Raw genomic sequence first — 26,867 nt, 5'->3', positions numbered from 1 at the left:
TCTTGTGGCAGATGTCCACTGCCTGGAGCTAGAATTCAGGATGTGACTGAGTGTCTGCTGAGACCGAACAAGCTCACGGAACTCTATCCTACTTCTCCACGTGGGCACTAAAGATACATCCAAGAATGACCTTGAACGTCTCACTGCAAAATATGTACCTCTGGGAAGAAGGATAAAGGAGTTTGAGGCACAAGTCATGTTCTCATCCATCCTCCTTTTTGAAGGAAAAGGCCTAGATAGGAACCATCGAATTGTGGAATGCGTGGATACACAGGAGGTAACAGAGAGAGGACTTTGGATTCTTTGACCACAGGAGGTTTTCGAGGAAGAAGGATTGCTAAGAAGAGATGGGGTCCATCTAAGGGAGAGGGGGAAGAGCATCTTCGCAGGCAGACTTGCTAACCTAGTGAGAAGGACTTTAAACTAGGTTTGCCAGGGGGTGGAGACCTAAGCTCTGAGGTAAGTGGGGAAATGGAATACTGGGAGGAAACACAAGGAGGAGGGAGCAACAGGGGTGACCTCCTGATTCATACTGAGAAAGTAGGGCAATCAGCTAGTTATCTTAGGTGCCTGTAGACTAACGCAAGAAGCCTTGGAAACCAGCAGGAAGAATTGGAAGTCCTGGCACAATCAACAAATATGATGTGATTGCAATAACAGACTTGGTAGGATAACTCACATGACTGGAGCACTGTCATGGATGGGTATAAACTGTGCAGGAAGGGCAGGCGGGGGAGAAAAGGTGGAGGAGTTGCACTGTATGTAAGAGAGCAGTATGATTGCTCAGAGCTCCAGTGTGAAACTGGAGAAAAACCTGTTGAGAGTTTCTGAATTAAGTTTAGAGGCGAGAGCAACAAAGGTGATGGCGTGGTGGGCATCTGCGACCACGAGACCATAAGGATGAGGTAGACGAGGCTTTCTTTAGACAACTAACAGAAATTTCCAGATCACATGCCCTGGTTCTCATGGGGGATTTCTATCACCCTGACATCTACTGGGAGACCAATACAGCAGTGCACAGACAATCCAGAAAGTTTTTGGAGAGTGTTGGGGACAACTTCTGCTGGAGGAATTAACTAGGGGACATACTCCTCTTGACCTGTTGCTCACAAACAGGGAAGAATTTAGTTTAGTTTTAGTTGGGGTTGGTCCTGCTTTGAACAGGGGGTTGGACTAGACCTCCTGAGGGCTCTTCCAACCCTCATCTTATATGATTCTATGAATTGGTAGGGGAAATAGAAGTGGATGGCTACCTGGGCAGCAGTGACCATGAGATGGTCGAGTTCAGGATCCTGACAAAGGAAGAAAGGAGAGCAGCAGAATACGGACCCTGGACTTCAGAAAAGCAGACTCCCTGGACTCCCTCAGGGAACTGATGGGCAGAATCTCCTAGGAGAGTAATATGAGGGGGAAAAGGAGTCCAGGAGAACTGGCTGTATTTTAAAGAAGGCTTATTGAGGGTGCAGGATCAAACCATCCTGACGTGCAGAAAAAATAGCAAATATGGCAGGTGACCAGTTTGGCCTAGAGAAATCTTCAGTGAGCTTAAACATAAAAAGGAACCTTACAAGAAGTGAAAACTTGGACAGATGACTGGGGAGGAGTATAAAAATATTGCTTGAGCATGCAGGGGTATAATTAGGAAGGCCAAAGCAGAGTTGGAGTTGCAGCTAGCAAGGGATGTGAAAGGTAACAAGAAGGGTTTCTACAGGTATGTTCACAACAAAAAAGGTGGTCAGGGAAAGTGTGGGACCCTTGCTGAATGTGGGAGGCAACCTAGTGACAGAGGATGTGGAAAAAGCTGAAGTACGCAATGTTTTTGCCTCAGTCTTTTCAGACGAGGCCAGATCCCAGACTGCTGCACTGGGCAGCACAGTATGGGGAGGAGGGGAGCAGCCCTCAGTGGTGAAAGAATAGGTCAAGGACTATTTAGAAAAGCTGGACATGCACAAGTCCAAGGGGCCGGATGCAATGCATCCGAGGGTGCTCAGGGAGCTGGCTGATGTGATTGCAGAGCATTGGCCATTATCTTTGAAAACTATGGTGATTGGGGGAAGTCCCTGACGACTATAAAAAGGCAAATATAGTGCCCATCTTTTAAAAAGGGAAGAAAGAGAATCTGGGGAACTACAGACCGGTCAGCCTCAACCCAGTCCCTGGAAAAAATCATGGAGCAGTTCCTCCAGAAATCAGTTTTGAAGCACTTGGAGAGAGGAAGGTGATCAGGAACAGTCAACATGGATTCACCAAGAGCAAGTCATGCCTGACCAACCTGATTTCCTTCTATGATAACTGGCTCTGTGGATATGGGGAAAGCAGTGGATGTGATATACCTTGACTTTAGCAAAGCTTTTGATATGGTCTCCCACAGTATTCTTGCCAGCAAGTTAAAGTAGCATGGATCTGATGAATGGACGATAAGGTAGATAGAAACTGCCTAGATTGTCGGGCTCAATGGGTAGCGATCAATGCCTCGATGTCTTGTTGACAGCCGTTATCAAGCAGAGTGTTGCTCCTGGGGCTGATTTTGTTCAACATAATCATTAATGATCTGGATGATGGGATGGATTGTACCCTCAGCAAGTTCATGGGTGACACTAAGCTGCGGGAAGAGGTAGATACACTGGAGGGTAGGGATAAGGTCCAGAGTGGAAGCTTATGCTCAAATAAATTTGTAAGTCTCTAAGGTGCCACAAGTAGTCCTTTTCTTTTTGCGAATACAGATTAACGGCTGCTACTCTGAAACTAGACAAATTGGAGGATCGGGCCAAAAGAAATCTGATGGGGTTCAACAAGGACAAGTCCAGAGTCCTGCATTTAGGATGGAAGAATCCCATGCACTGCTACAGGCTGGAAACCGACTGGCTAAGCAGCAGTTCGGCAGAAAAGGACCTGGGGACTGCAGTGGACGGGAATCTGGATATAAGTCAGCAGTGTGCCCTTGTTCCCAAGAAGGCTAACAGCATATTGGGCTGTATTAGTAGGAGCCTTGCCAGAAGATCAAGGGAAGTGATTATTCACCTCTATTCAGAGCTTGGCAGGCCACATCTGGAGTAGTGTGTCCAGTTTTGGGCCCCCCACTACAGAAAGGATGTGAACAAATTGGAGAAAGTCCACCAGAGTGCAGCGAAAATTATTAGGGAGCTGGAGCACAACTTATGAGGAAAGGCTGAGGGAACTGGGCTTATTTAGTTTGCAGAAGAGAAGAGTGAGGGGGGATTTGATAGCAGCCTTTAACTAACTGAAGGGGGCTTCCAAAGAGGATGGAGGTAGGCTATTCTCAGAAGTGGCAGATGACAGAACAAGGAGCAATGGTATCAAGTTGCAGTAGGGGAAATCTAAGAACATAATAATAGCCATCGTGGGTCAGACCAAAGGTCCACCCAACCCAGTAGCCTGTCTACCGACAGTGGCCAATGCCAGGTGCTCCAGAGGGAGTGAACCTAACAAATAATGATAAAGTGATCTCTCTCCTGCCATCCATCTCCACCCTCTGACAAACAGAGGCTAGGGACACCATTCCTTACCCACCCTGGCTAATAGCCATTAAGGGACTTAACCTCCTTGAGTTTATCTAGTTCTTTTCTAAACGCTGTTATAGTCCTAGCCTTCACAACCTCCTCAGGCAAGAAGTTCCACAGGTTGACTGTGCGCTGTGTGAAGAAGAACTTCCTTTTATTTGTTTTAAACCTGCTACCCATTAATTTCACTTGGTGGCCCCTAGTTCTTATATTATGGGAACAAGCAAATACCTTTTCCTTATTCACTTTCTCCACACCACTCATGATTTTATATACCTCCATCATATCCCTGCTTAGTCTCCTCTTTTCCAAGCTGAAAAGTCCTACCTTCTTTAATCTCTCCTCATATGGGACCCATTCCAACCCCCTAATCATTTTAGTTGCCCTTCTCTGAACCTTTCCTAATGCCAGTATATCTTTTTTGAGATGAGGACACCACATCTGTATGCAGTATTCAAGATGTGGGCATACCATGGATTTATATAAGGGCAATAAGATATTCGCCATCTTATTCTCTGTCCCTTTTTTAATGATTCCTAACATCCCGTTTGCTTTTTTGACTGCGGCTGCACACTGCATGGACGTCTTCAGAGAACTATCCACAATGACTCCAAGATCTCTTTCCTGATTAGTTGTAACTAAATTAGCCCCTATCATATTGTATGTAAAATTTGGGTTATTTTTCCCAATGTGCATTAATTTACATTTATCCACATTAAATTTCATTTTCCATTTTGTTGCCCAATCACTTTGTTTTGTGAGATCTTTTTGAAATTCTTCACAGTCTGCTTTGGTCTTAGTTATCTTGAGCAGTTTAGTATCATCTGCAAACTTTGCCACCTCACTGTTTACCCCTCCGGATCATTTATGAATAAGTTGACTAGGATTGGTCCTAGGACTCACCCTTGGGGAACACCACTAGTTACCCCTCTCCATTCTGAAAATTTACCATTTATTCCTACCCTTTGTTCCCGGTCTTTAAACCAGTCCTCAATCTATGAAAGGATCTTCCCTCTTATCCCATGACAACTTAATTTCCATAAGAGCCTTTGGTTAGGGATCTTGTCAAAGGCTTTCTGGAAATCTAAGTACACTATGTCCACTGGATCCAGGTTGGATATTATGAAAAACTATTTCACTAGGAGGGTGGTGAAGCACTGGAATGGGTTACCTAGAGAGATGGTGTAATCTCCATCTCTGGAGGTTTTTAAAGCTCGGCTTGACAAAGCCCTGCCTGGGATGATTTAGTTGGGGTTGGTCCTGCTTTGAGCAGGGGGTTGGACTAGATGACCTCCTGAGGTCCCTTCCAACCCTAACCTTCTATGATTCTAAGTACTCATTCTACAGGAGGTTCCAGTTTCCTTATAAATTGGAACTAGAAGTGGATTTAAGGGAAGGCATCCACTGAAGAATCTGAGGAATGGGGCTGGGTCTCCTAATGTCTAGTACAGCAAGAAGACAACCCCATTTCCATAGACTCTTAACCCAGCAATGATGACCTGCACTCTGAGTTATTACTAGATAGTTTCCAGATAAGTTAATAAAGTTGAGGTCTGATTAACCACATTTCTTTTATCTTGTGTTTCTTCCTGCCTGTGAAGGACACTGACTTTCTTGTATACCCATATGAAGAACCTGAAGGGATAATAAATATATAAAATTAAAGTTTTCTTTTTAACTCATGATAAAATCCACTGGTTTTATTAACATCTTCAGTAAGAGATGACAGAAGAAACAGAGGACCACATCACCACCCTGCAGATATCCTAGGTAAGGACTTGGGCTCGGAACATCACTGAGGAGGCCTGCGCTCTTGTGGAATGTGCTGTTAGTGCAGAAGCTGGTACTTTTGCCAACTCATAGCATTCCCGGATACAAGACGTGATCCACAATGAAATCCTCTGTGACCAAGTAGGACACCCGCCCCTGCAACAGACTCAGGGCACATGCGCTCCATCTGGTTTCGCCATGAAGCTTCCAAGTTGTGAGGTGAAGAGACTTGAGGTCAGAATGATGAAGCCAACAGCAGTCTTGGGTGATCAGGTCCAGAACCAGGAATAATGAGATTGGAGTGTCCACTGACAGCTCCTGGAGCATGGTGAACCAGAGCTGGTGAGGCCAGGCCACTGCTGCCAGTGTGACTGCTGCCTTGTCCCTGTGGATTTTGAGCAGCATCTTATGGACGAGTGGAAACAAAGCGAACACATACAACAGATGGTCCATTCAAGGGAGAAGAAACGCGCCTGCGAGAGAGCCCAGACTGTGATTACGGAAGGAACAGAATCAAGATCATTTTCTGTTTCTCTGAGTGGTGAACAGCTCAATTTGGGGAACTCCCTACTTCTGGAAGATGTTGTGGACTACGTCCGGGTGGATAGGCCACTCGTAATTGTGGAAGGATCTACTGAGGTAGTCTGCCAACTCGTTCTGAGAAACCTGGGAGGTAAGCCACTTCCAGGAGAATAGAGTGGGCTATGCAGAAGACCCACAGCTTGAGGGCTTCCTAACATAGAGAAGATGAACAAGACCCACCTTGCTTGTTGATGTAAAACATCAGTGTCATGTTCTCCGTCATGACACCCATGCACTTCCCTCACAATTGGGTTTGGAAAGTTTGACATGCCCATCAGACCGCTCTCAACTCCTTGATGTTGCGTGAAAGCTTGTCCTGCAACCAGAAACCTTGAGTCTGTAGTTCTCCCAGGTGAGCGCCCCATCCTAGTGCCGATACATCTGTCACCAGGGATAGAGTGGGCTTGTTGAATGGGATTCCCCCACATACATCCTGAGGGTTGAGCCACCAATGTAGAGACTCGAGAACCGGCACAGGAACGGTGACCACCTTGTCCAGGCTGTCATGCCCCGGACAGTAGGCCAAGGCCAGCCAAGCTTGGAGAGGCCTGAGCCTCAGCCTCGTGTGCTGTACCACATATGTACATGCCGCCATGTGGCAGAGGAGCCTTAAGGAACCCCTTGCTGTGGTAGTAGGGTACCATCTGAGGCTTTGTATGATGTCTGTTATTGACAGAAAATGAGCCTCTGGCAGTGATGCCCTGGCCTGGCCTGAGTCCAATACTGCTCTGATAAACTCGATCCTCTGTGTCGGGGATAGGGTTGATCTGTGCTTGTTGAGTGGGAGATCAAACCCGTCAAAAGTGGACCTTACAAAGCTGACCTCTCTCTCCACTTGGTCCCTGGAACGTCCCCTGAGCAGCCAGTCATTGAGGTACGGTTTTACCTGCACCTGCTTCAGGTGTAGAAAGGCAGTTACGACCAACATACACTTGGGGAACTGTTGAAAGGCCAAAGGGGAGGACTGTGAATTGGTAATGGTTGTAGTTGATCACGAACCTGAGGAATCATCTGTGGGCAGGAATTATAGAGATGTGGAAGTATGTGTCCTTGAGGTCGAGGCTGGCATACCAGTCTCCCAGATCCAGAGAGGAAATAATTGCAGTTAGAGAAATCATGCAGAACCTCAACTTTTTCATGAACCTGTTGAGGCCTTGCAGGTCGAGGATGGGTTTGAGACCCTCCTTGGTTTTGGGGATTAGGAAATAGTGGGAATAGAATCCCTTGCCTCTTGGCTCTTGAGGAATCTCCTCCTGTGCTCCTGTGGTGAGGAGCATTTGGACCTCCTGTATGAGGAGATGCATGTGAGAAGGGTCCCTGAAGAGGGACGGGGAAAGTGGGTGGGAGGGAGGGGAGGAGCAGAATTGCAGAGGATATCCCACTTCCATGTGAAGGACCTAGTGGTCTGACGTAATCTGTGTCACAGAGATTAAGCACTGTAGAAGTGGGACAGATGGTTGAGAAAGCAGGGAGAAGGGTCCATTTTGCTGGCTGGTGCATCGTTCCCAGGCCCACCTTCAAAAGGCCTGCTTAGAGCCCTCTTGTCGAGCCCTGGCCCTGGCTGGGTGGAGAAGGAGGAGGGCTTGCACCTGCCACTCTTGCCCCGCTTCCTGGAGAAGTCTGGGCCGAGAGGGATAGAAGCGCTGCAGCGGATGGGGCTTAAAATGGCAGGGTTAAAATGCCCAACGATTTCATAGTTGCCTGTGAATCTTTTAGGCTGTGAAGCATGGAGTCTGTTTGCTTCGCAAATAGGCCCATGCCATTAAAAGGCAGGTCCTGAATAGTTTATTTGACTTTGTGGGGAAGTCCGGATGCCTGCAGCCAGGAACTCCTCCTCATGGCTATGCCAGAGGGCAACATCCGTGCGGCTGAGTACACAGCATCCAGTGAGGCCTGTAAAGAGGTCCATGCCACTGACTTGCCCTCCTCCACTTTGACCACAAATTCTGCCCTAGAATGAGACAGCACAAGCTCCTTAAATTTCATCATGGAGTCCCATTAATTAAAATTGTATGTGCTGAAGATTGCCATCCTCAAGTGGAGCCCTCCAGTCAAGTAGACCTTCTGGCCAAAAAGGTCCATCTTTTTGGAGTCTTTTGACTTGGGAGTCGGGCCCTGTTGCCCCCATCTCGCTCTCTCGTTTATTGCCACCAACACTAACAAGCAGGGCTGCAGGCAAGAGAATAAGTGCTTGTACCTTTAGAGGGTACAAAATGCTTCCTCCCACCCCCTTTAGCTGTCGTGGGGATGGAAAAAGTTTGCCACGGAGATTTTGTGGTGGTTGAATGGTTTTTATAAGGGGCAGTACTACCCTGGATGGCCCTTTGGGGGCTAAAATATCAACCATCAGGGCCTCTGACTCAACCACCTTCTCAGCCTTGAGCCCCATATTGTGGGCAATCCTGCATAGCACGTCCTGGGGTGCTCTGCTATCAGTAGGGGGGTGGCCTGAAGTAGAAAGACCCCGCAACTGCTTGGTCTGCAACTGTGCAGCCTTGGGTCTGTTCATATCTGAAGAAATTACTTCTCATTTTGATGCAAAGACAAATCTCTTCCTCAACATCAAGCCATTCCCCATCCATCGTACTCTGCATCCCAAAAAGGACTAGATTTGAACTAGTCATCCTTCCTTCACTTGAGCATTCCTACAAGTTTTTGTTCCCCAAATGACTGCATGTAGTTTTATTAGATACGTCCACATAAATATCAATGTTACTTATGGTTACTTGTCTAATGTGCCCTCCTCTGTACCTGATTTATTGAATATTGTAACTTTTTTTTCCTATTTTATAAACTTACAGAAAGTCAAGGCAGATAGGAAACAACTTTAAAACTTCCCTTTTATATTTGTCCAAACTATGCAGAAGATTTAAACATATAGTAATATTTGATACATTGATCAGTAAGGAAAACTATAAAAAATACATTATTTTCAGATATTGTATAGGAGCTGTCTTTTTGTTTGTTTGTGTTTGTTTGGTGGGTGTGGCGGGATGTGGAGGACCCGCATATCTGGTGAAATTATATGTACATTGCTGAATGTTCTATAACAAATAGCTTTTGTGGTTTAAAAACAATAGAAGCAGACAGTAAAATGGGAAGATACAATGTACAAGACAATAAACTAAGTAATGCAGAGAATTTGAGAACACTGTGGATCTTTCACTAACACTGAGGCTATTTCTCCTATTCATATATTTACTGTCTCCTATCTTTTCCCATTCCAACTAAGGCTACCTATTTTGAGCAAACACCCAAACTGATTTCTTCTTCCTTATAATGAAACAACCCATGTTTTCATCACCCAGATGAAGCACCTGTTTAAACTGAATAAAAATAAATTTAAAATACTAACTGCTATAATAAAACCATCACCATTATTTATCTCCGAGATAGAACTACTAATCCATAGTGCTTTACAAAGGAGTCATTTTCTTCATAGCAGAGATAGGGAAATGGAGTAAAGATTTCTCCTTCCATTTTCGGCATTCATTGTTAGCATACTATTAGGAACTAGTGCTTACATTTCATCTTAATGGGACCTGCTTGGGGGTTGAGCAGGCATTTTTCTTTTTAGAGATACTTTATCTATCATCAACACCTTAAAGAAGCCTATAATAAATGTGTAAAAAGCAGTGCTGAGAGCTCAGCAAATTTCTCTCATAAGGTCATAAAAAAATCAGTGAAGCCTTAAATGTCTCTAGTGAGAAAATATTACACTACAAAGGCACATCCCCAAATTGTCCTGACAGGAAATAATTTCTTTACAAATTCTTAAAACACAGTACATTTTGTTTTATGGTTGATCTAAAAAGCATATTGCTTGCATTGTTGTATTTCAACTGTTAAGAAATAAATAGCATAGACAATCTTAGAGAAGTTTCTAAAAAAAGTAAAATTTATTAAAATCTGGAAATGCTGGCAAAAAAGAGCTTCAACTACTAATTTGTATTTTACAATTAACTATTTATAAGGAAACCAAAATAAAATCATATATACGAGTTACTTACCAATAGAGATAGGGCTTATCCTTATCTACATTAATATTGTTTAATGGATCCATACGAAACCAGGTGTTAAGAGTAAACCCATTTTGGTAAGGCCACTTAGCAATAGGAGGTAATGCAATTGCCTACAAAAAAGGAAACAGTAAAAATTAGTAAAGTAAGTATGTGGATTTACAGTGTTTAATCAAACAACTCTTTTGAAAGGACCCACAAAAATGGCAACCACTGCACTATAAATGCTTTAATGTTTAATTACTCTTATGAGATTTTCTTGTTTTCAGTTCTCCAACTACATACATTATATCGACGAAGGAATTGAGGAGATATTAATAAAATCAATTAAATTATATATTGAATACATTACAGAAGGGATAGCATTCTGAGTAGAAAATACCAGGGAGTAAATTACTTTTATAAGTGTTAAAACACAAAATTCAACGTCTGAAAATTGCAAAATCCATTTAAATGCCAGGAGCACATTATTCATGCTCAATAACAAGACAAAAGATTCAATGAGTTACAATTTAAAAAAAAATATGCCCTGTAATCACTTAACAACATTATACTGCTGTTTCCCTGGCCTTTGAATTGATGTAATAGAGTGAAGAAGTGGAGAAGTTTAATAACTGACTCTGATGATAAAATTAAATAAATGTTAGAGAGGGGCCTGTGTGGAAATCAAAGGATGTGATTTAATGCCGTGCCACGGATGCTGGTGTTTATGAAAAATTGTTTGATTTTCTAGGCTGTGGCTGACTGAAGACTTTGGCTTGTTGTATAGAGAATTATACAAGATATAAACCCCTTCTTTTCTCAGTATGGTACCCATAACTAAAGTATATCACTTTAATGACTTTTCGGAATTAAATGTTTATGATACTACAGATTATTATGGCAAAGCCCCGATTATGAGTGCTTTCTTCAAACAAAATATAGCCTAGTTCTAGATAATAGAAATTAAGGAACATCAGCCTTCTCTACAACTATCTACATACAATATTTTCTCACTTTTTGTACTATATAAAAGTATATAGAAGGAAATATTTTTCAAGGTAATTAGGTGAGTTTAATTCAAAGACCAATGAGTACCTTTTTCAGTTCTAGCAAGGTCATTTTAAGGAGTACCTTAGTCAATCAAACTAGAATAACCAGGATTCCCTGAGCAGGGAAAAATTAATACATTTCAATAATTTAACAGAGAAAGTTAGTATTTGTGGTATCCTAATTAGGGAGTACAGAAATGGGCAGCAACTTGGTGGACTGCTTAAAAGCAGAATAAGTTAATCACACATGACACTCCTACTGGGAAAGATTTAGAACTGCCACAACTCCAACATAAGCTAGTGCGTAATAAACTCAGTTTGCATAGGGGATTGTAATTTATTTCCCTGTTTTGAGGGGATGGAGGAGGAAGATTTGATACTACGAACAATAAGTGAATACAAGCAAAGTGTTCTAATCAGACAGAGTGGTGTGAAATTGTACTGAGCTCCTCGGGGAAGGGAGTGTTTCTTCTTGTGTATCCAGAAAGCCACTACTATACACAAATACAGAATAATACTTGTTATTTGTATAGCATCAAAAAGCATGCTATGTGCACACCTCTCAAATGTTCTCCATTTTGAGGGGTGTCACTCTTTTTAGTCCCAAATATACCACAAAAGTTTAATTCTATTGTTGAAAATTCACAAATTCATAGAAATATAGGGGTGCAGGGGACCTCAAGAAGTCATCAAGGCCAGCCCCCTGAGCTGAGGCATGACCAGATATACCCAGACAATCCCTGACAGGTGTTTGTCTAACCAGTTCTTAGAAACTTCCAATTCCACAACCTCTGTGGGAAGCCTATTCCAATGCTTAACTATTCTTGCAGAGTCTGAATTTTTTCTAATATCTAACTTAAATCTCCTTTGCTGCAGACGATGGTCATTGCTTCTTGTCCTACTTCAGTGGACATGGAGAACAATTGCTCACCATCGTCTTTATAAAAGTGCTTAACACATTTGAAGACTTATGAGGTTCTCTCATGATTGAACATGCCCCCCCCCTTTTTTTTTAACCTTTCCTCATAGGTCAGGTTTTCTAAATCTTTCATCATTTTAGTAGCTCTCCTCTGGACTCTTTCTATTTTGTCCACATCTTTCTTAAAATGTGGATCCCAGAACTGAATACAGTACTTCAGCTGAGGCCCCACCAGTGCCAAGTAGAGCAGGACAATTACCTTCCACATCTTACAGACAACACTCCTGCTAATACATCCCAGAACGATAGAGGAGATTACTTGTAACTGGAGAATAGTCAAGATGTATGGTCCTTATCTGTTTTCCACTGTGGGGTTATGTATTGTGACAAAGTCAGGCCAGATGTCTGCAAGAAGGTGCTGGAAGGCAAATGTGTTAGCCCTAGAACTTTAAAGGCGCTCTTCCCTACTAGCTGAGACAGGGTTACCTCAGGTCAATTAGGGACAACCGAATCCAATTAAAGGCTGCCTGAGGCCTTTTAAAACCCCTCCTCTGGTGAGAGAAAGGGGGAAGAGAGAGACAGACAGACAAGCTGCTGCCAGGCTAGTGGCAGCAGGGAAATAAGCTACTCCAGGGTGATGGCTGAGCTCCTTGCCATAGGGGAAACAGCCAAACCTGACTGCCTGCGAGGGGAAAGACTGAAATCCCAGGGCAACCAAGAGGAGGCAGCGACAGGTATCCCCTTGGGTTTTTTTGTTCACAAGATTGTTTCCTTTTTGTTTGGTGAAGGATCACCCTTAAGCCAATCCTGAGGCCTACCCTGAAAATATGACCAAGAGAGCACAGAAGGGGGAAGGCAAGCCCTGCCCTGAGTGGGGCTGATTACTCCAGACCCGCCATCCCCAGAAGGGGAAGTGCTAAGTCTAGCAAGACGAAGGAGATGCCTTGCCACAGTATGGGCATCATGCACCCAGAGACGGAGAATTTGAACATAGTATCTGTTGGTCTGCGCATCTGCCCTAGCTCACCTCATGCCTCTGACCAACAGGATAATGGACTGACTCTTTCCAGTTCCTTCTCTACCACAAGTCAGATAAGATCTGAAGCAGAGGAGAAGGGCAGGTAGCACAATACAGACAGGAACCACTCCTCTCAAAGAACCTCCAGTTACAGATAAGTAAACTTTTCTTCAAGTGATGGTCCCTATTGTATTCCACTGCAGCTGATTGACAAGGATATCTAAGGAGGAAGAGGATGCAAGGATGTAGACAGTAAGGCTGAGTACCACAACCAAATGAGGCATCAGCAGAAGAGTCCTGTACCAAGGCATAATATCTGGTAAATTTGTGAATGGAGCTCCACGTGGCTGCTTTACAGATGTCCAGGAGGAGTATCTCCTGAAGAGACGCCATAGTTGTTACTTGCACTCTGATGGAATGAGCTCTTACCACATTGGGGAGGTAGGGAAAGGTCTGGAAGCTGACAGAGTAGAATGCAGGCAGAGATCCATTTGGAGATTCTCCAGGTGGAGATGGCATGGTCTCTGACTCTTTCTGCTATAGTGATGAACAGCTTCAGGAATTTCCTGATTTATCTTAATCCCTGTATGTGGAAAACCAAGGCCCACTGAACATCAAGGGAGTGGAGTCTTACTTTCTGTGCAGAAGCATGCAGTTTTGGGAAGAACACAGATAAGTGAATCAATTAGTGTTGGTGAAATTCTAAGCTACTTTAGGGGTGAATTTGGAGTGCAGATGTAAAGAAACCTCATTTTTATGGAAGATAGCGTGTGAAGAATCTGTCATTGCTCCAAGTTCGCCAACCCTTCTCGCTCAGGTTATGGCTACAAGAAAAGCGACATTCATGGAAAGGAGAGACATGAAGCAAGTAGCTAAAGGCTCAAAGAGGGAGTTTTGTGAGTACTGACAGAACAAGGTTCAGTTCCCATTGGGGTGTAGGCTTCTGAATAGGTGGGAAAATTCTTATTAGGCCTTTCCACAATATTGGTCAGTGGATATGCAAAGACCAAGTAGCTCTGAGAAAGTGGATGGTACGTGCTGATCGCCACTAAGTGAACTTGCAAGGAGCTGCTAGACAAACCTGATCTCTTTAAAGATTGGATATAGTCCAAGACAGGCAGAATATCCATAGTCTGTGGGAGAATTCCTCTTTGTTGGGCCCAAGAAGAGATGCATCCTGGAGGTTGGGAGTAGTCAAGGATGATGGTACCAACAGAACACGGTTCAGTACTGGACTTATTGTGGCTCTGGGACTTAGGATGTAATAAGTCCTCATGGGCTGAGCTGCAAGGCTTGCTTACAGCTGAATCTGACTTCTTTGAAGTGGACTTTGAGGAAGACTTAATATCATGCTTATGAGAGTGTTTCCTAGCTTCCTGCCATGGCATCTGTGGGGGTAGATACTCCCACACCAGAGCTTGACTTCACAGCAGGAGGTACAGTCCTTGATTAATCAGGCCAATGCACAGGGGGTGGGGAGTTTCCCCAGCCTGGGTTCAGTTGAAGTCTCATGGCCTTTTCCATGAGGTATTTGCAGAGACGAAGTCTCTACCTTTCTCGGGTATGGCTGGGGAACAATTGGCTGATACTCCACCTTGACACAATGAGAGCTTTCCCAAGGGAGTACAGGCAGCTCTGGTGGTAGTCGTTGATCGAGAAGGATTGCAGGCAAGAAGCACAGAGTCCTGAGCAAGGTCTGGTACCCAAATGGAGTATGGGTGGGGAGGGGTGTCTGGAGACTAATCTATTTTTAAAGGATAAAATTATTAAAACTATTTACAAACTAGAATATTTTTATTTTGTCGGATGAAGTTGAAGCTGTGGACACTGAAGATTCTGACCCAGACCATGTGGCACTGAGAAGGAACTGGAGAAGCAGCCAGTCTGCCCATCCGTTTAACCCCTCAGTCAAAGGCACCAGGTGAGCCAGTGCCCATGCGCAGACCAGTGGATGCTACTTTCCAATTCTCTGCCTCAGGGCACTATGGTACACATGTATAAACCCACAGTAGAAAACAACAGGGACCATCACTCAAAGAAGAGCTAGCCTTTTTCCATCAAATTATTTCCATCAGAAATAAAGAAATTTATTAGTACCAAAAGAATAAATCCCACACCATATATAGGTTCCCCATAGGAATAAGTTTTGTGTGTCTAATTTTGGAGTCTGTCATACACTGTGCCCACTTTGGAGCAGTGGCAAGTTGAGAGTAAAGGCTATGTGTTTTACATTTATATAATAATAAGACAGGTGTGTGTCCTGAAGAGTTTACAACCTGAATGAGCAGTCCTCTGAATACTCCCATGCATTGGGCTTATTCTCTGAAGCCTATTGACTCTTAAGTAAGTCCGTATTGTCCCTAAATAAGACGATATGATACATGCAGAATTAAGATTTTAATTTTGATATTACATTTTTTCAAGGTGTTTTTTAATCCTATCCTTTTATTTTTATATATTAGGAAATAAAAATGAGGATATTGTATTTGTTTACGTATATAAGCCATATATAAAATCTTTCCAAATTTTCCCATTATTCATACTTACTATTCTTTTATCCTCCTTTGGCCTCATTCCACATATTATTCAAAATGCATGAAGATCGTGTGTATGTGTGCGCACGCGCATATCTCTCTCTCTCTCTCATACACACACAAAAATCCACTGGCAAAAGTGTGTGTTCCCTCTAGAGCTGGTTCACATGAAGGACAACAGCCTACTATTGCTATCAACTATTCTATTAGCTCAAGTTGCAGATGACTGTGCTGTGGATCTAAAGGTTCCAACAGGGCAGATAAAAGATTTTTTTAAATCAATTTTTTGAATTATTTAAATTAAATTTTTCTTTTTAAAATAAACCGGTTTAAAATGAAATCTGAATTTAATATAAAATGTATTAAGAGCCTCTGCCAAAAGAGTTAAAGGCTGCTTTTCTGTATAAAGAATCAGAAGAAAAACAATTAACTTTTGAGGTCAAGCTTTATAAATATGGCACAATAGTCATGTACTGTATATTAAGGGCTTGTTTTGGTTAATAAAAATGAAGTTTATATACCATTTTGTGTGTTTAATTAAATTCCAGTTAACATCCTAAAGGAACTTGACACAAATCAAGAGCAAAAAGTTAATCATCTAGTAAATAAGCAATATATCATTCATCATGTTCATCATTTTTAACATACTAAAACTGTACAATTAATAACAATGTGAAAATATTAAGCTCTCTGATTGCTTAAATAAAAGCTCATAGTTATAGTGTTGTACCCTCCTAAACAATAAAAAGAAGTACGAAACCTAGTGTAAAGACTCTATTTAGTTTTTGCCATTAAAACGTAGTGATTTACATCACCCACTGAAAATACGCTTTTCTTTAGAAACTGAGTTACAAATGGAAAAGTTGATTAAAATCTATTATTTAAATTGAGGCTTTTCACTTGGTGATTTAAATCATCCCACCCCTGGTTCTAACCCTGATCGTGAACAATGAGGGTGTCAATATCATTTCATTTGAGGAAATTTGTGCTTGTTTTCAATTTGCTTTTTAAAAAAATCTGCTCACTCAGTAAGCAGACTGGACCTATGCAGGGGACAAATCAGGGTTCTGCAGTGAAGGAGGCTGCTGTGTGCAGGATCACTACTTCATCTGTTGCAGAAATTGGAAGGTGGGCTGTGACCGAGGCAAGGGTTTGCAAAAAGAGAAAGGATGTCTCATAATTGGGACAGCTGAATGCTGCCCTGGTGAACTGGATTCTATCCCTGTCTCTGTTACAAAGTTCCTGTGTGATGCTACGCAAGTCAGTTAAATTTAAGTTTTCAGTGATGGTCACTTATTTTGTGATCCTCAGTTTCTGGGTGCATAGCTTGAGATCTTGGAGGCTAATTTACACAAGTGCTGAGCTCTAATAGCTGCAATTAAAGTCAGTGTGAAATATGGTTTGAACATATAAAGGATTATATAATGCTGAGCACACTGAAATATCAGTTCTTAGGCATCTCAAACTGGACGCCCAAAATCAGTGGATATTTCTGAGCTTCACCTCTCTTTCCCACCTCTTCATCTGTAAAATGGCCTCATTACTATGGATTACTGTGTCCAGTTTTGGGCCCCACACTACAAGAAGGATGTGGAAAAATTGGAAAGAGTCCAGCGGAGGGCAACAAAAATGATTAGGGGACTGGAACACATGACTTATGAAGAGAGGCTGGGAGAACTGGGATTGTTTAGTCTACGGAAGAGAAGAAGGAGGGGGGATTTGATAGCTGCTTTCAACTACCTGAAACTGGGTTCCAAAGAGGATGGATCTAGACTGTTCTCAGTGGTAGCAGATGACAGAACAAGGAGTAATGGTCTCAAGTTGCAGTGGGGGAGGTTTAGGTTGGATATTAGAAAAAACTTTTTCACTAGGAGGGTGGTGAAACACTGAAATGGGTTACCTAGGGAGGTGGTGGAATCTTCTTCCTTTGAAGTTTTTAAGATCAGTCTTGACAAAGCCCTGGCTGGGATGATGTAGTTGGGGACTGGTCCTGCTTTGAACAGGGGGTAGGACTAGATGACCTCCTGAGGTCCCTTTCAACCCTGATATTCTATGATTCTATGAAAATCAGGATATCATCATCCACCTCACCTCACAAAGGTTTTGTGAAAATAATGTTTGTGAACTACTCAGATACCATAGTGATGAGCACCAGACAAGCCTGTCATAAATGTAAAGGGAAGGGTAAACCCCTTTAAAATCCCTCCTGGCCAGAGGAAAAATCCTCTCACCTTAAAGGGTTAAGAAGCTAAAGGTAACCTCGCTGGCACCTGACCAAAATGACCAATGAGGAGACAAGATACTTTCAAAAGCTGGGAGAAGGGAGAGAAACAAAGGGTCTGTGTCTCTCTGTCGATATGCTGCTTTGCCCGGGATAGAACAGGAATGGAGTCTTAGAACTTTTAGTAAGTAATCTAGCTAGGTATGCGTTAGATTATGATTTCTTTAAATGGCTGAGAAAAGAACCGTGCTGAATAGAATGACTATTTCTGTCTGTGTGTCTTTTTTGTAACTTAATGTTTTGCCTAGAGGGATTCTCTATGTTTTGAATCTAATTACCCTGTAAGGTACCTACCATCCTGATTTTACAGGGGTGATTCCTTTACTCCTATTTCTATTAAAAGTCTTCTTGTAAGAAAACTGAATGCTTTTTCATTGTTCTCAGATCCAAGGGTTTGGGTCTGTGGTCACCTATGCAAATTGGTGAGGATTTTTACCAAACCTTTCCCAGGAAGTGGGGTGCAAGGGTTGGGAGGATTTTGGGGGGAAAGACATGTCAAAACTACGTTTCCCAGTAAACCCAGTTAGAGTTTGGTGGTGGCAGTGGTTATTCCAAGGACAAAAGATAAAATTAATTTGTACCTTGGGGAAGTTTTAACCTAAGCTGGTAAAAGTAAGCTTAGGAGGTTTTCATGCAGGTCCCCACATCTGTACCCTAGAGTTCAGCGTGGGGGAGGAACCTTGACAAAGCCCATGAACAAATGAATGCATTCTGTATTTAGAGCAGGTTAGTAATAAGGCCTAGGACACACTGAATGAGGATAAAACAAAATATTGAATAGCTGCTCATTTACTGAGTACCACCCATAGTGTGCACTGAATGAGGCAGGGTTCTTGTGGGAAAATAGTATATGACCATGTAACTAGAGACTGTATCCCTAAGGCATATACACAAGGGAGCCAAATTAAGGTTGCATAAACTACCTTAATTCTGGCATTTCTTAATTTTTGAGTGCTTGACTTTACAAGCTTGCTAATTTTCTTTTAATGTATATTGTGGGTAATATTACATATACAGTATATTATGTATACAATATATACCATGTAATATATGTAGAGAGAGAGAGAAAATGAATGAATGAATACACATGATGATGTGGAGCAGGATAAAGTGTTTATAATTAGATATTTGGATTGGGCATTACTCTCAAGGCCACAAATGAGTTATGCTAGTCATCTCAAACAAGAGGTGACAAAACTCTTATACACCACAATATACTTTAATTTTTCTGTAACATATATAGCAGGGGTCTCAAACACATGGCCTGCAGAGTTATTTCCTGCTGCCCACCATAGGCTCTGATCCCACCAACAGCGGTGCACTCAGGTGAGAAGGCAGGGCCAGGGCAGGGATTTGGAGAAGGAGTTGGAACAGGGACAGGGAGGGGGCAGAATTTAGGCAGGGACTTTGGGGAAGGGGTTGGAATGGGGGTGGGGAAGGGGACAGAGGGGGGGCTTTAACCGAAGTAACTCTAAAAGCAAAGGTGTGTTTTGTCATTTGAGTGAGGTGCACTACTGAGTGTTTAAATTTTATTAAAACCCCTCTTCACATTACAGTTTTAAAAAAATTAATGCATTGATTTTTAATAGCATACTGTATTACCCTTCATTTTTTTCATTTTTGACTATACTTTTGTATCGTTGTATGAAAAGGTTTCAGTGATGTGGCCCTACGAACAATGCACTAGTCCTCATGTGGCCCTCGTGGTAATTTGAGTTTGAGATCCCTGATATATAGCATGCATATGTTAAGAGTTTATAAAAAATACTGCTGGTATTGTTTTTCCTATTATTTGATCTATAAAGGTATGTACCTTAGTTACCATGAGTCCAATTTACAGATCTCAGAGAGCCATACCTGTATACATGATCTGAAATTGCTTTTCTTGAATAAAATACCACATTTTGAGGTCAGAAGCTAGTGCCTACTCCAGCTGGTTACTGCAAATCATCTCTTTCCACCAACATACAGCTTCCAATTTAAGCCATGATGGTGCATGAGATATTCCACCTTGACCCTGTCCAAAACTGAAAATTGCTTGTCCTGGGACTCAGGCAGATGTATTTTGCAGAGTACAGGAAAGGGATAGTACATAACTGGGGGTGGAGGGGGGGGGAGAGATGGGCTTTTATCTGGCAAGCTGCTTTTAAAAACATTAGCAGTAGTCTCAGTGGACACTATTCAGGTGAGGCAGTTAAAGGCACATGATAAAATTTAGAACTGGGCTATCACCAATATAAATGTGTAAGCATGTATACACGCACACACCACACACACTTCTAATTATATAGTATCAGCCTCTTGTTTTAATCATTTACTATTATTGTAAACTTTCAATTTAAAAAATATGTTTCCCCACAATACTTCTCCTCTCCTAATCCATCTCATACAAAAAATCTCCTTTTACTTTTGACATTAAGTACCTTGGGGTATGGTATCACCTCAGTATTATGCCAAGCTTCCCTGAACATCCAAGACCTAGTCTGTTCTGGAAAAATTATACTGGGTAATGTTTTCCCCATTTCTTTATTAAAAAGGATATCCAAACCCGATAAAGTAATGCATACAAGACAGTTATTTTATTATTCCCAGAAATAGAAGCATTTTGGTTAAAAACTTACTGCAGCACTACAGCCCGGAAAGTTGAAAAAGGTATCAGGACCATGTCTCTGTGGCATCTGATTAAGGACTGACAGTAGTTTAACTGCATGTCTTGGCTGTTAAAACAACAGAATTGTAGAAATGTCAATGCAACCAGTAAATGATATTCTATAGCTTTATTAGCCACTGGATAGTTTTCAAACAAACCGGTAAATTAATTCTAAAACTGTTTTTAAAAACTTTTAAAACAGTAATTCAATTAACATAAAAAATTCAATTTCATATGCCTCTAGAGACAGTTTACATTAACCTCAGGCACTAATGCACCGACACTTAATACTTTATCTAGCCACAGCTTACCCAGATTCCATTTTCGCCTCGAAGCATGCTGAACAAAAGCTTCAACTCCTTGACAGTGATGCTGTAGCTGGCAAGAACCCCCAACATATCAACTAGAAGATCTTCAAAGGAAAATAAAGTTATTCTGAACTCTGAATTACACCGTTTGTCACAGAAATTATTTGCAAGTACAAGCTGAAAATGGCAATTTCATTAAAAGTAAACTTTATTCACAAATGTTAAAATCAAACTGTGACCTTAAAGATTGTATAACAAAATATTAATTCAAGAATGTCCACTTTTCCCATAACATCATTTAGGTTTAAAATATACATATGATTACATGCCCATTTCTAGAATTTCTAGTTTTTAACAAAACAGTAAATAAGTACACAGAAACAATCCTATGTTTGCAGTTTTATCACAATAGGCTAGGAACCTATTGCTGAATATTTATCACCATTGTATTGCACATTTTAGGATGTTTCCTCATTATTCTAGTAACATGTTTCGAGCATGTGAGAGCTAAGATGTACACATCAACATTCTTTGAACTGTTTGCTACGTCATCTTGCAATTTTATTTCTCTGCATTCTTCTTTAATTTGGTACCCAAGTATGAAAACTTTAGATTTGACCACAATGCAATGCCAAACAATGAGGGGAAAAGAGGATCTGCTAAAGTCCATCACTACAAGTGACAAAAACTGCTATAGAATAATTAATAGATGACATATTGTCCATTACAGCATTTCAAAATGCGAGAAACGTATACAGATAATAGGAACAAAAAAATTCACTTTTCAGAGAAAATAGCATTCAAGATTAATAAATAGATTTTAGACTTTTAAAAAATGAAATATTTATGCTCATTTTAAGGTTTTGCATCGTTTGGGGAATCCTGGTTCTTTTCATGTTCTCTTTGCTTTCCCTCAAAGCCCAATACTTCTAAGAATTGCTATTAGTGTCCTCAGATGCCATCACAGCAGGAGGAAGGATAGTATAAGTTTTGGCCCTCAGAGAGAAAACACAAAAGCTGTTACAATTTCAAGGAGCAGCTTCCAGTGCACAGAGGATTCAGACCAAACAGATTAAGGCAAACTAGTGCCCTTATCCACCAATATTTTAGACATGCTTCTAGATCCCCAGGGTCATTCACCAGTCAGACATCTTTCTCCATAACATTCTTTGTTCTAAAAAAACTCAGATTTTTTTCTCTTCCTTATCTCCAAAGGACACCTCTCTCCTACTCTGTTCCAATGGTTGGTTTGGGGTCAGAAAGCTGCCTGGGACATATCTTTTCAGCTGCTAAGGAAGTTCACCATATTTCCCTTCAATTTACCAGAACATTTTGCATTATAGCTGGAGGATACAGGAGCAGTTATAGCTAAAAGATAAACATTTTCTCTAACTAGCCTTTTTCAGTTGCTCGTAATTACCAAACTTTTACTTTCTGAGCTGAAATTTTTCAGATCTTGTATCCAGGAATTATCCAGGAACATTTTTTAGTCATTTAGTTGTTCGTAGGCAGTGAAAGAAACCTTCTTTTAAAAATGTGGTTTTGTCTGTGTTTAAAACTGCTCTTATACATCAGCAGGAAGGCACAGAAACTTGAAATCAGTCTGGGAAATGGTGAGATGTGTGATTTCACAGGTCTAATGAATATCTATTTGATTTGTCTGAGTTAGAATAGTTTACATATTGTACTATAAGCATGTTTTTTTTAAATGATTTCCCAATGTTCTAACAGCATTGAAACATGTGCACACAAGTACCTTTTTTAAAAACCTTATCTTATTTGATGCACATATGCATACTGAATGATACAGGACTCTGAAGGAAAGCCCCTAGAAAGTTTTCAGGAGACAGTTATAGGACTGTATCCTAATTACAGGATCACACACTTTTTTCTACAGAACCACTCCCTCCTCTTGTGTTCTGATTGAATGGTACACTGGTGCATAGTAATTACAATAGGGTCCTCTAGATCCACACATCATTTTGAAGTGAATTCTATTTGTAATTCCCACACTATGTGCTATGAGTAAATCCACTGGATTTGCTCTAAATTTGTACCACTGAAAGAGCAGATTATAGCTCTCAGTGAGCAAGTTGGAGCATGCAGTGAATGAAGCCTCATTTAGTGCACAGGTTGCATGGCGGACAGTTCATGAAGCACTAGTTCACCCACTGAACAGTGAAGATAAAAATTAAAAAAACCACCTAGGCACTTATGGCAACTTTCATCATAGGGTCCAAGCGCCTCCCAAGTATTTAAATAAAAGAAATAATAATAATGATCTCTTTTTCCTTTCCCTGCCTGTAGGATAAATCATTTGACTGGTTAAGAGGCTTTTTTAAAATCTATCCTGCAAGAGTCGGTGTGTGCGGTCTGTTTGTGAAGAGCTTATTGAAGGAAAACAAAAATCAAAAATATTTTAGTTTGAAAGTGATGATGTGTGTGATATCTCCTCATCCAATGGGAGTCCACATCCATTTCCTATCAATGTTCTGCCTCATTCACTGCATACCATCCACCCTGCATCCTGACTGTGGCAGAAGTCCTGAGGAAACAGCAGCATTTGATCTGGTAATTAAGGACTGTAACACGCTGAATATGCAGAAAGGGGAAGAGTTGAGACTGCAAGTCAATTTTCGCCCTGACTTTTGAGTACTCCACTTTGCAACCTTAACCTTCTTCTAAGTTTGTTTCTTTTTTTATGTGTGTGTACACTTTGAGGGGTTTTTTCCTTTAAATAGAAAAAGAAATTGTGTAATATGGAAGTATTTGGTAGAAAGCAGAAGATCCCTAAAAATTCCATTCATCTTCAATGCCTATGTTATCACACCTCCAACAGAACAGGGATAAATTTAAAAATTCTTTTTCATTCAAGTTACTACACACGTGCAGAGTATATTTTAAATAATCCTTATGATCACAAAATTAAAACAGATCTTCAGTGGACCATCAAAATACATGTTCTAGCCAGGGACACACTCCATGGCAAATTTCACATTTCTGTTCAAACTGCTGCTGAGTAGAGCTTTTCAAAAAAGCTGCTTTTTATAATAGCAAAATTATTTGCTCCCCTTTTACTCAAACTGGGCTGAAGTGTTTTTATTCAAACTTAAAAACACAGCAACATCACATTCACACTGAACAAAAAGCACTGAAAGATTCAAGCCCAGGACTTTGTAAGTAATAAACAAAAGAAGAATGCCCTTAAAATGCAAACTCTTGGGCCACTTTTATTACTGGTTTTGCTACGTGCTCCAGTTACAAAGAGTTAGATTAAATTAGATTAATTTCTTTTGATATAATTGAAGTTAAAACTAACTTTTTTCTTTCTTGGTTTCTGATTAATAAATCCTAGTACGGCATATCACGAGTCTTGTCTGAAAAGATTTAATCCATACTTAGTATATATACACTATACTAATCCACTCACCATATAGGAATGGCAATGTCAAAAAGCATGGCTTTTCTGAGGTTCTTGTCATTTTATGTGATACGAAGTCATAATAAGTATACCACACAGGTTTAACATGTATCTATAGTCTCGTTTTGTAAATAAAACTATAAAAATGAAATTATGGGGGGAGGAGAGAAACCTTTTCTCCTTATTTTAATGCATTTCAAACAATTAATGTAACAGGTTTTACTTGCAGTAACTGCCACCTCATGTACACTTGTCAAACTGTGCTTAGGGTTGGCAATTTTGGTTGGATGTATTTCTGGAGGTTTCATCACATGACATGATCTTTAACAAAAGATACATTTTTAATTCCTGGAGACTCCAGGGCAATCCTGGAGAGTTGGCAACCCTAACTGTCCTTAATATTTTACATTTACTCTTTAAACTCAACTGAAAGAACCTTAATTCAGTCATGTAAGGAACAGCTTAAAACTAACATAGCTCAGTTGTCTCTGAAGTAACACTGAGCATAGCATCAGACAAGAGATAACATGGCATTTCCCTTCATAGATCATCTGCATGGAAGGCATTGGCAACACAACTTCAGAAGGAACAACATCGTGTAAAGCTTAAGTTTAGTAACCAAGCTTTACAAGCTGGCTGTGAAGTTTAACTTTCACTTAATAAGGCAATCAGGTTTTCCAAAATTTTCAAATGGATGCATTTCCAGGAACAATTTCTGTTAACAGCCCAGCTGCCTCTATAGCATTATTTGGTGGGAGCAACTTTAGTTGAACTTCGCTTTAAAATAGTTACTGTTTCAGTGCTCAAAATTCAATTCAATCAACTTTCAAGCATCCTAACCACCTGCAGCATAACAACTAAGCTCCTGGAGAGGAAATAGGTCTCAATGAAGAAAAGGCAACTGTAAATTGTACTTTGCATGACAAGTTAGGATAGCAAACACCAATTCAGATTTTGCTGTTATTACTAATATACTATCTAAAGAAACTATTGGGTCAGAAGACTTGCTTCATTAGTTCTTACCCAAAAATTTAGGGACTCAGTTTTCTAAGTTCTCTGAAGGAAAATACTTTATAGCTGTTAAGGCCATCTGCCAATCATCTATCTGGTCATTATAGTAATCTTTTGCCCTCAACCACTCATAAAATGGATCAACATCCCTTCCTGTAGTATAATCTTTAGATTGTCAGGGTATCCAGATGACCTGTGACAAACAAAGTTTCTGGGAAAGAGACAAATACCAATGATAGTCATCCCAATTTTCAATGCAATTGATTGCAGAGAAATGCGTTCCAATGCAAAAGCTGTCATGAAGATTAAGATATTATTTCCTCTGCCACAGCATCTGCAAAATCTCAGCACATGAAATGCTTCAAGTAGATGGCAACCTCATGTATCTGAATTGGCTCCACTCAAATGAAGTCAGCTTTTCCCCACTATGAAGTATTTTCTAGCCATTTTGTATATAGAGAATGTGAACTGAGACTTACGTAGATTGCTGTCTGAACATGACACAATGTAGACAATCTGTTCTGCTTGATTTACACCTAACTTTGATCACAGTATTTCAGGAAGTACTGAGAGAGACAGAGCCACAGTTAATGAGTTGCAAGAAGGATACCTGTACTTTACAAGCCAGCTTGGAAATACTAGGCCCACCACTGACAGACTGACTATTTTGGAATAGAGTGGAACCAAATCCTAGAACTAAGTTATGGTTTGGCCCATGTTCAAAAGATCCTCACTGAATGCAAGGAAACAAACAATTACTGTACCACCACATTTTTCACCTCACCATTTTAGGAAAGTGGGTAGGAATGATTGCAGCGAAGCAGCTCTGGCATCATCTGGAGTCATCCTGTCAACCTTGACCCCTATGTATCAGCCTACCTTAAGGCACTGGTTATTGTCAGGCAATAGCCTCCTGGTGATGATCAGCTATTAGGCACCAATGTTCATTCATTTTTGATTTGTTAGTTGCCAATGCCACTATTGACCATGAGGTGGTAGTGAAACATCTGCAGAAGCTGGAGAAGTAGAAGCAAAGCAACTAACTCCGGTGTCTCTGTTCCTTTCTTTCAAAGGTCTGATAGGTGACTCATCCACCCATAGGGCTCTCTTATGAAGGGTCCAGCAGAGTTATTGTGAACAGGAATTGAACACCACATACACAGGGGTTTTACTAGTGATTGACATACATTCTGAGCTGCAGTGCCATCAGAATTCTGATACTCAATTTGTCTTGTAATCAGATCTGTAGAGTAGTTTCCACTCTTCCACTTTCACAGGAGCAGAGATAAAAGCAAACTTGCCTAAGCTCTCTCTTAAAAACCTTCTCTGAAATGCTGCTGATAGGCAGGAAAAAGCATTCTTAGAAAAATTAATGGAGTAGGCATCCACTCCCTTTACTGATGAGGTATGCCAGCCTTTTATCAATACTTGCAAACTCATGGATCTTTGATTTCCCAACTGCTTCTGGATCCCAAATATTACACTGTCTTCTGCCATCTTCAGTTACTTAGGCATCTTCTGCTCTTTCCCTATGATGTTGGCATCATCAGAGTTACATGTGCCTCATCAGAGTTACCCTTGAGACTATTTGGAAAGTGGAAAATTCAATGGCTTGTTTGCTTTCTTAGTGAAGCAGGGTTTTGTGAGCACATTACAGTTATTGCACTGGTTTCTTATGTGTTTCAGTCTAAAAACCATAATGTTAGTTTTAACAGAATAATACCCTTTACAGGTAGAACTTGACTGCCCCTTTCCTTGTGTATCATTTTAATAGTTTGACAGGTTGGTCACAGGTCATATGT

The 26,867-nt window shown here is 41.0% G+C and overlaps 1 protein-coding gene across 6 annotated transcripts in view; it reads right to left on the bottom strand.

Moving 5' to 3' along the window:
* Positions 1-26,867, bottom strand: part of NBEA (neurobeachin) — an 848,387-nt gene that overhangs the window by 681,175 nt on the left and 140,345 nt on the right. For all 6 annotated transcript variants that reach the window (XM_073341812.1, XM_073341823.1, XM_073341834.1 and 3 more), the window contains exons 3-5: positions 20,637-20,737; positions 20,297-20,392; positions 9,884-10,005 (exon numbers count right to left, since the gene is read on the bottom strand). In XM_073341812.1, the coding sequence (XP_073197913.1) occupies positions 9,884-10,005; positions 20,297-20,392; positions 20,637-20,737 (319 nt within the window). The remainder of the gene's footprint in view (positions 1-9,883; positions 10,006-20,296; positions 20,393-20,636; positions 20,738-26,867) is intronic.

The sequence above is a fragment of the Lepidochelys kempii genome, chromosome 1 (genome assembly GCF_965140265.1).
Source record: "Lepidochelys kempii isolate rLepKem1 chromosome 1, rLepKem1.hap2, whole genome shotgun sequence".
In the NCBI taxonomy this organism is placed as follows: domain Eukaryota; kingdom Metazoa; phylum Chordata; order Testudines; family Cheloniidae; genus Lepidochelys; species Lepidochelys kempii.
This window is presented reverse-complemented; position numbering and strand designations above follow the sequence as displayed.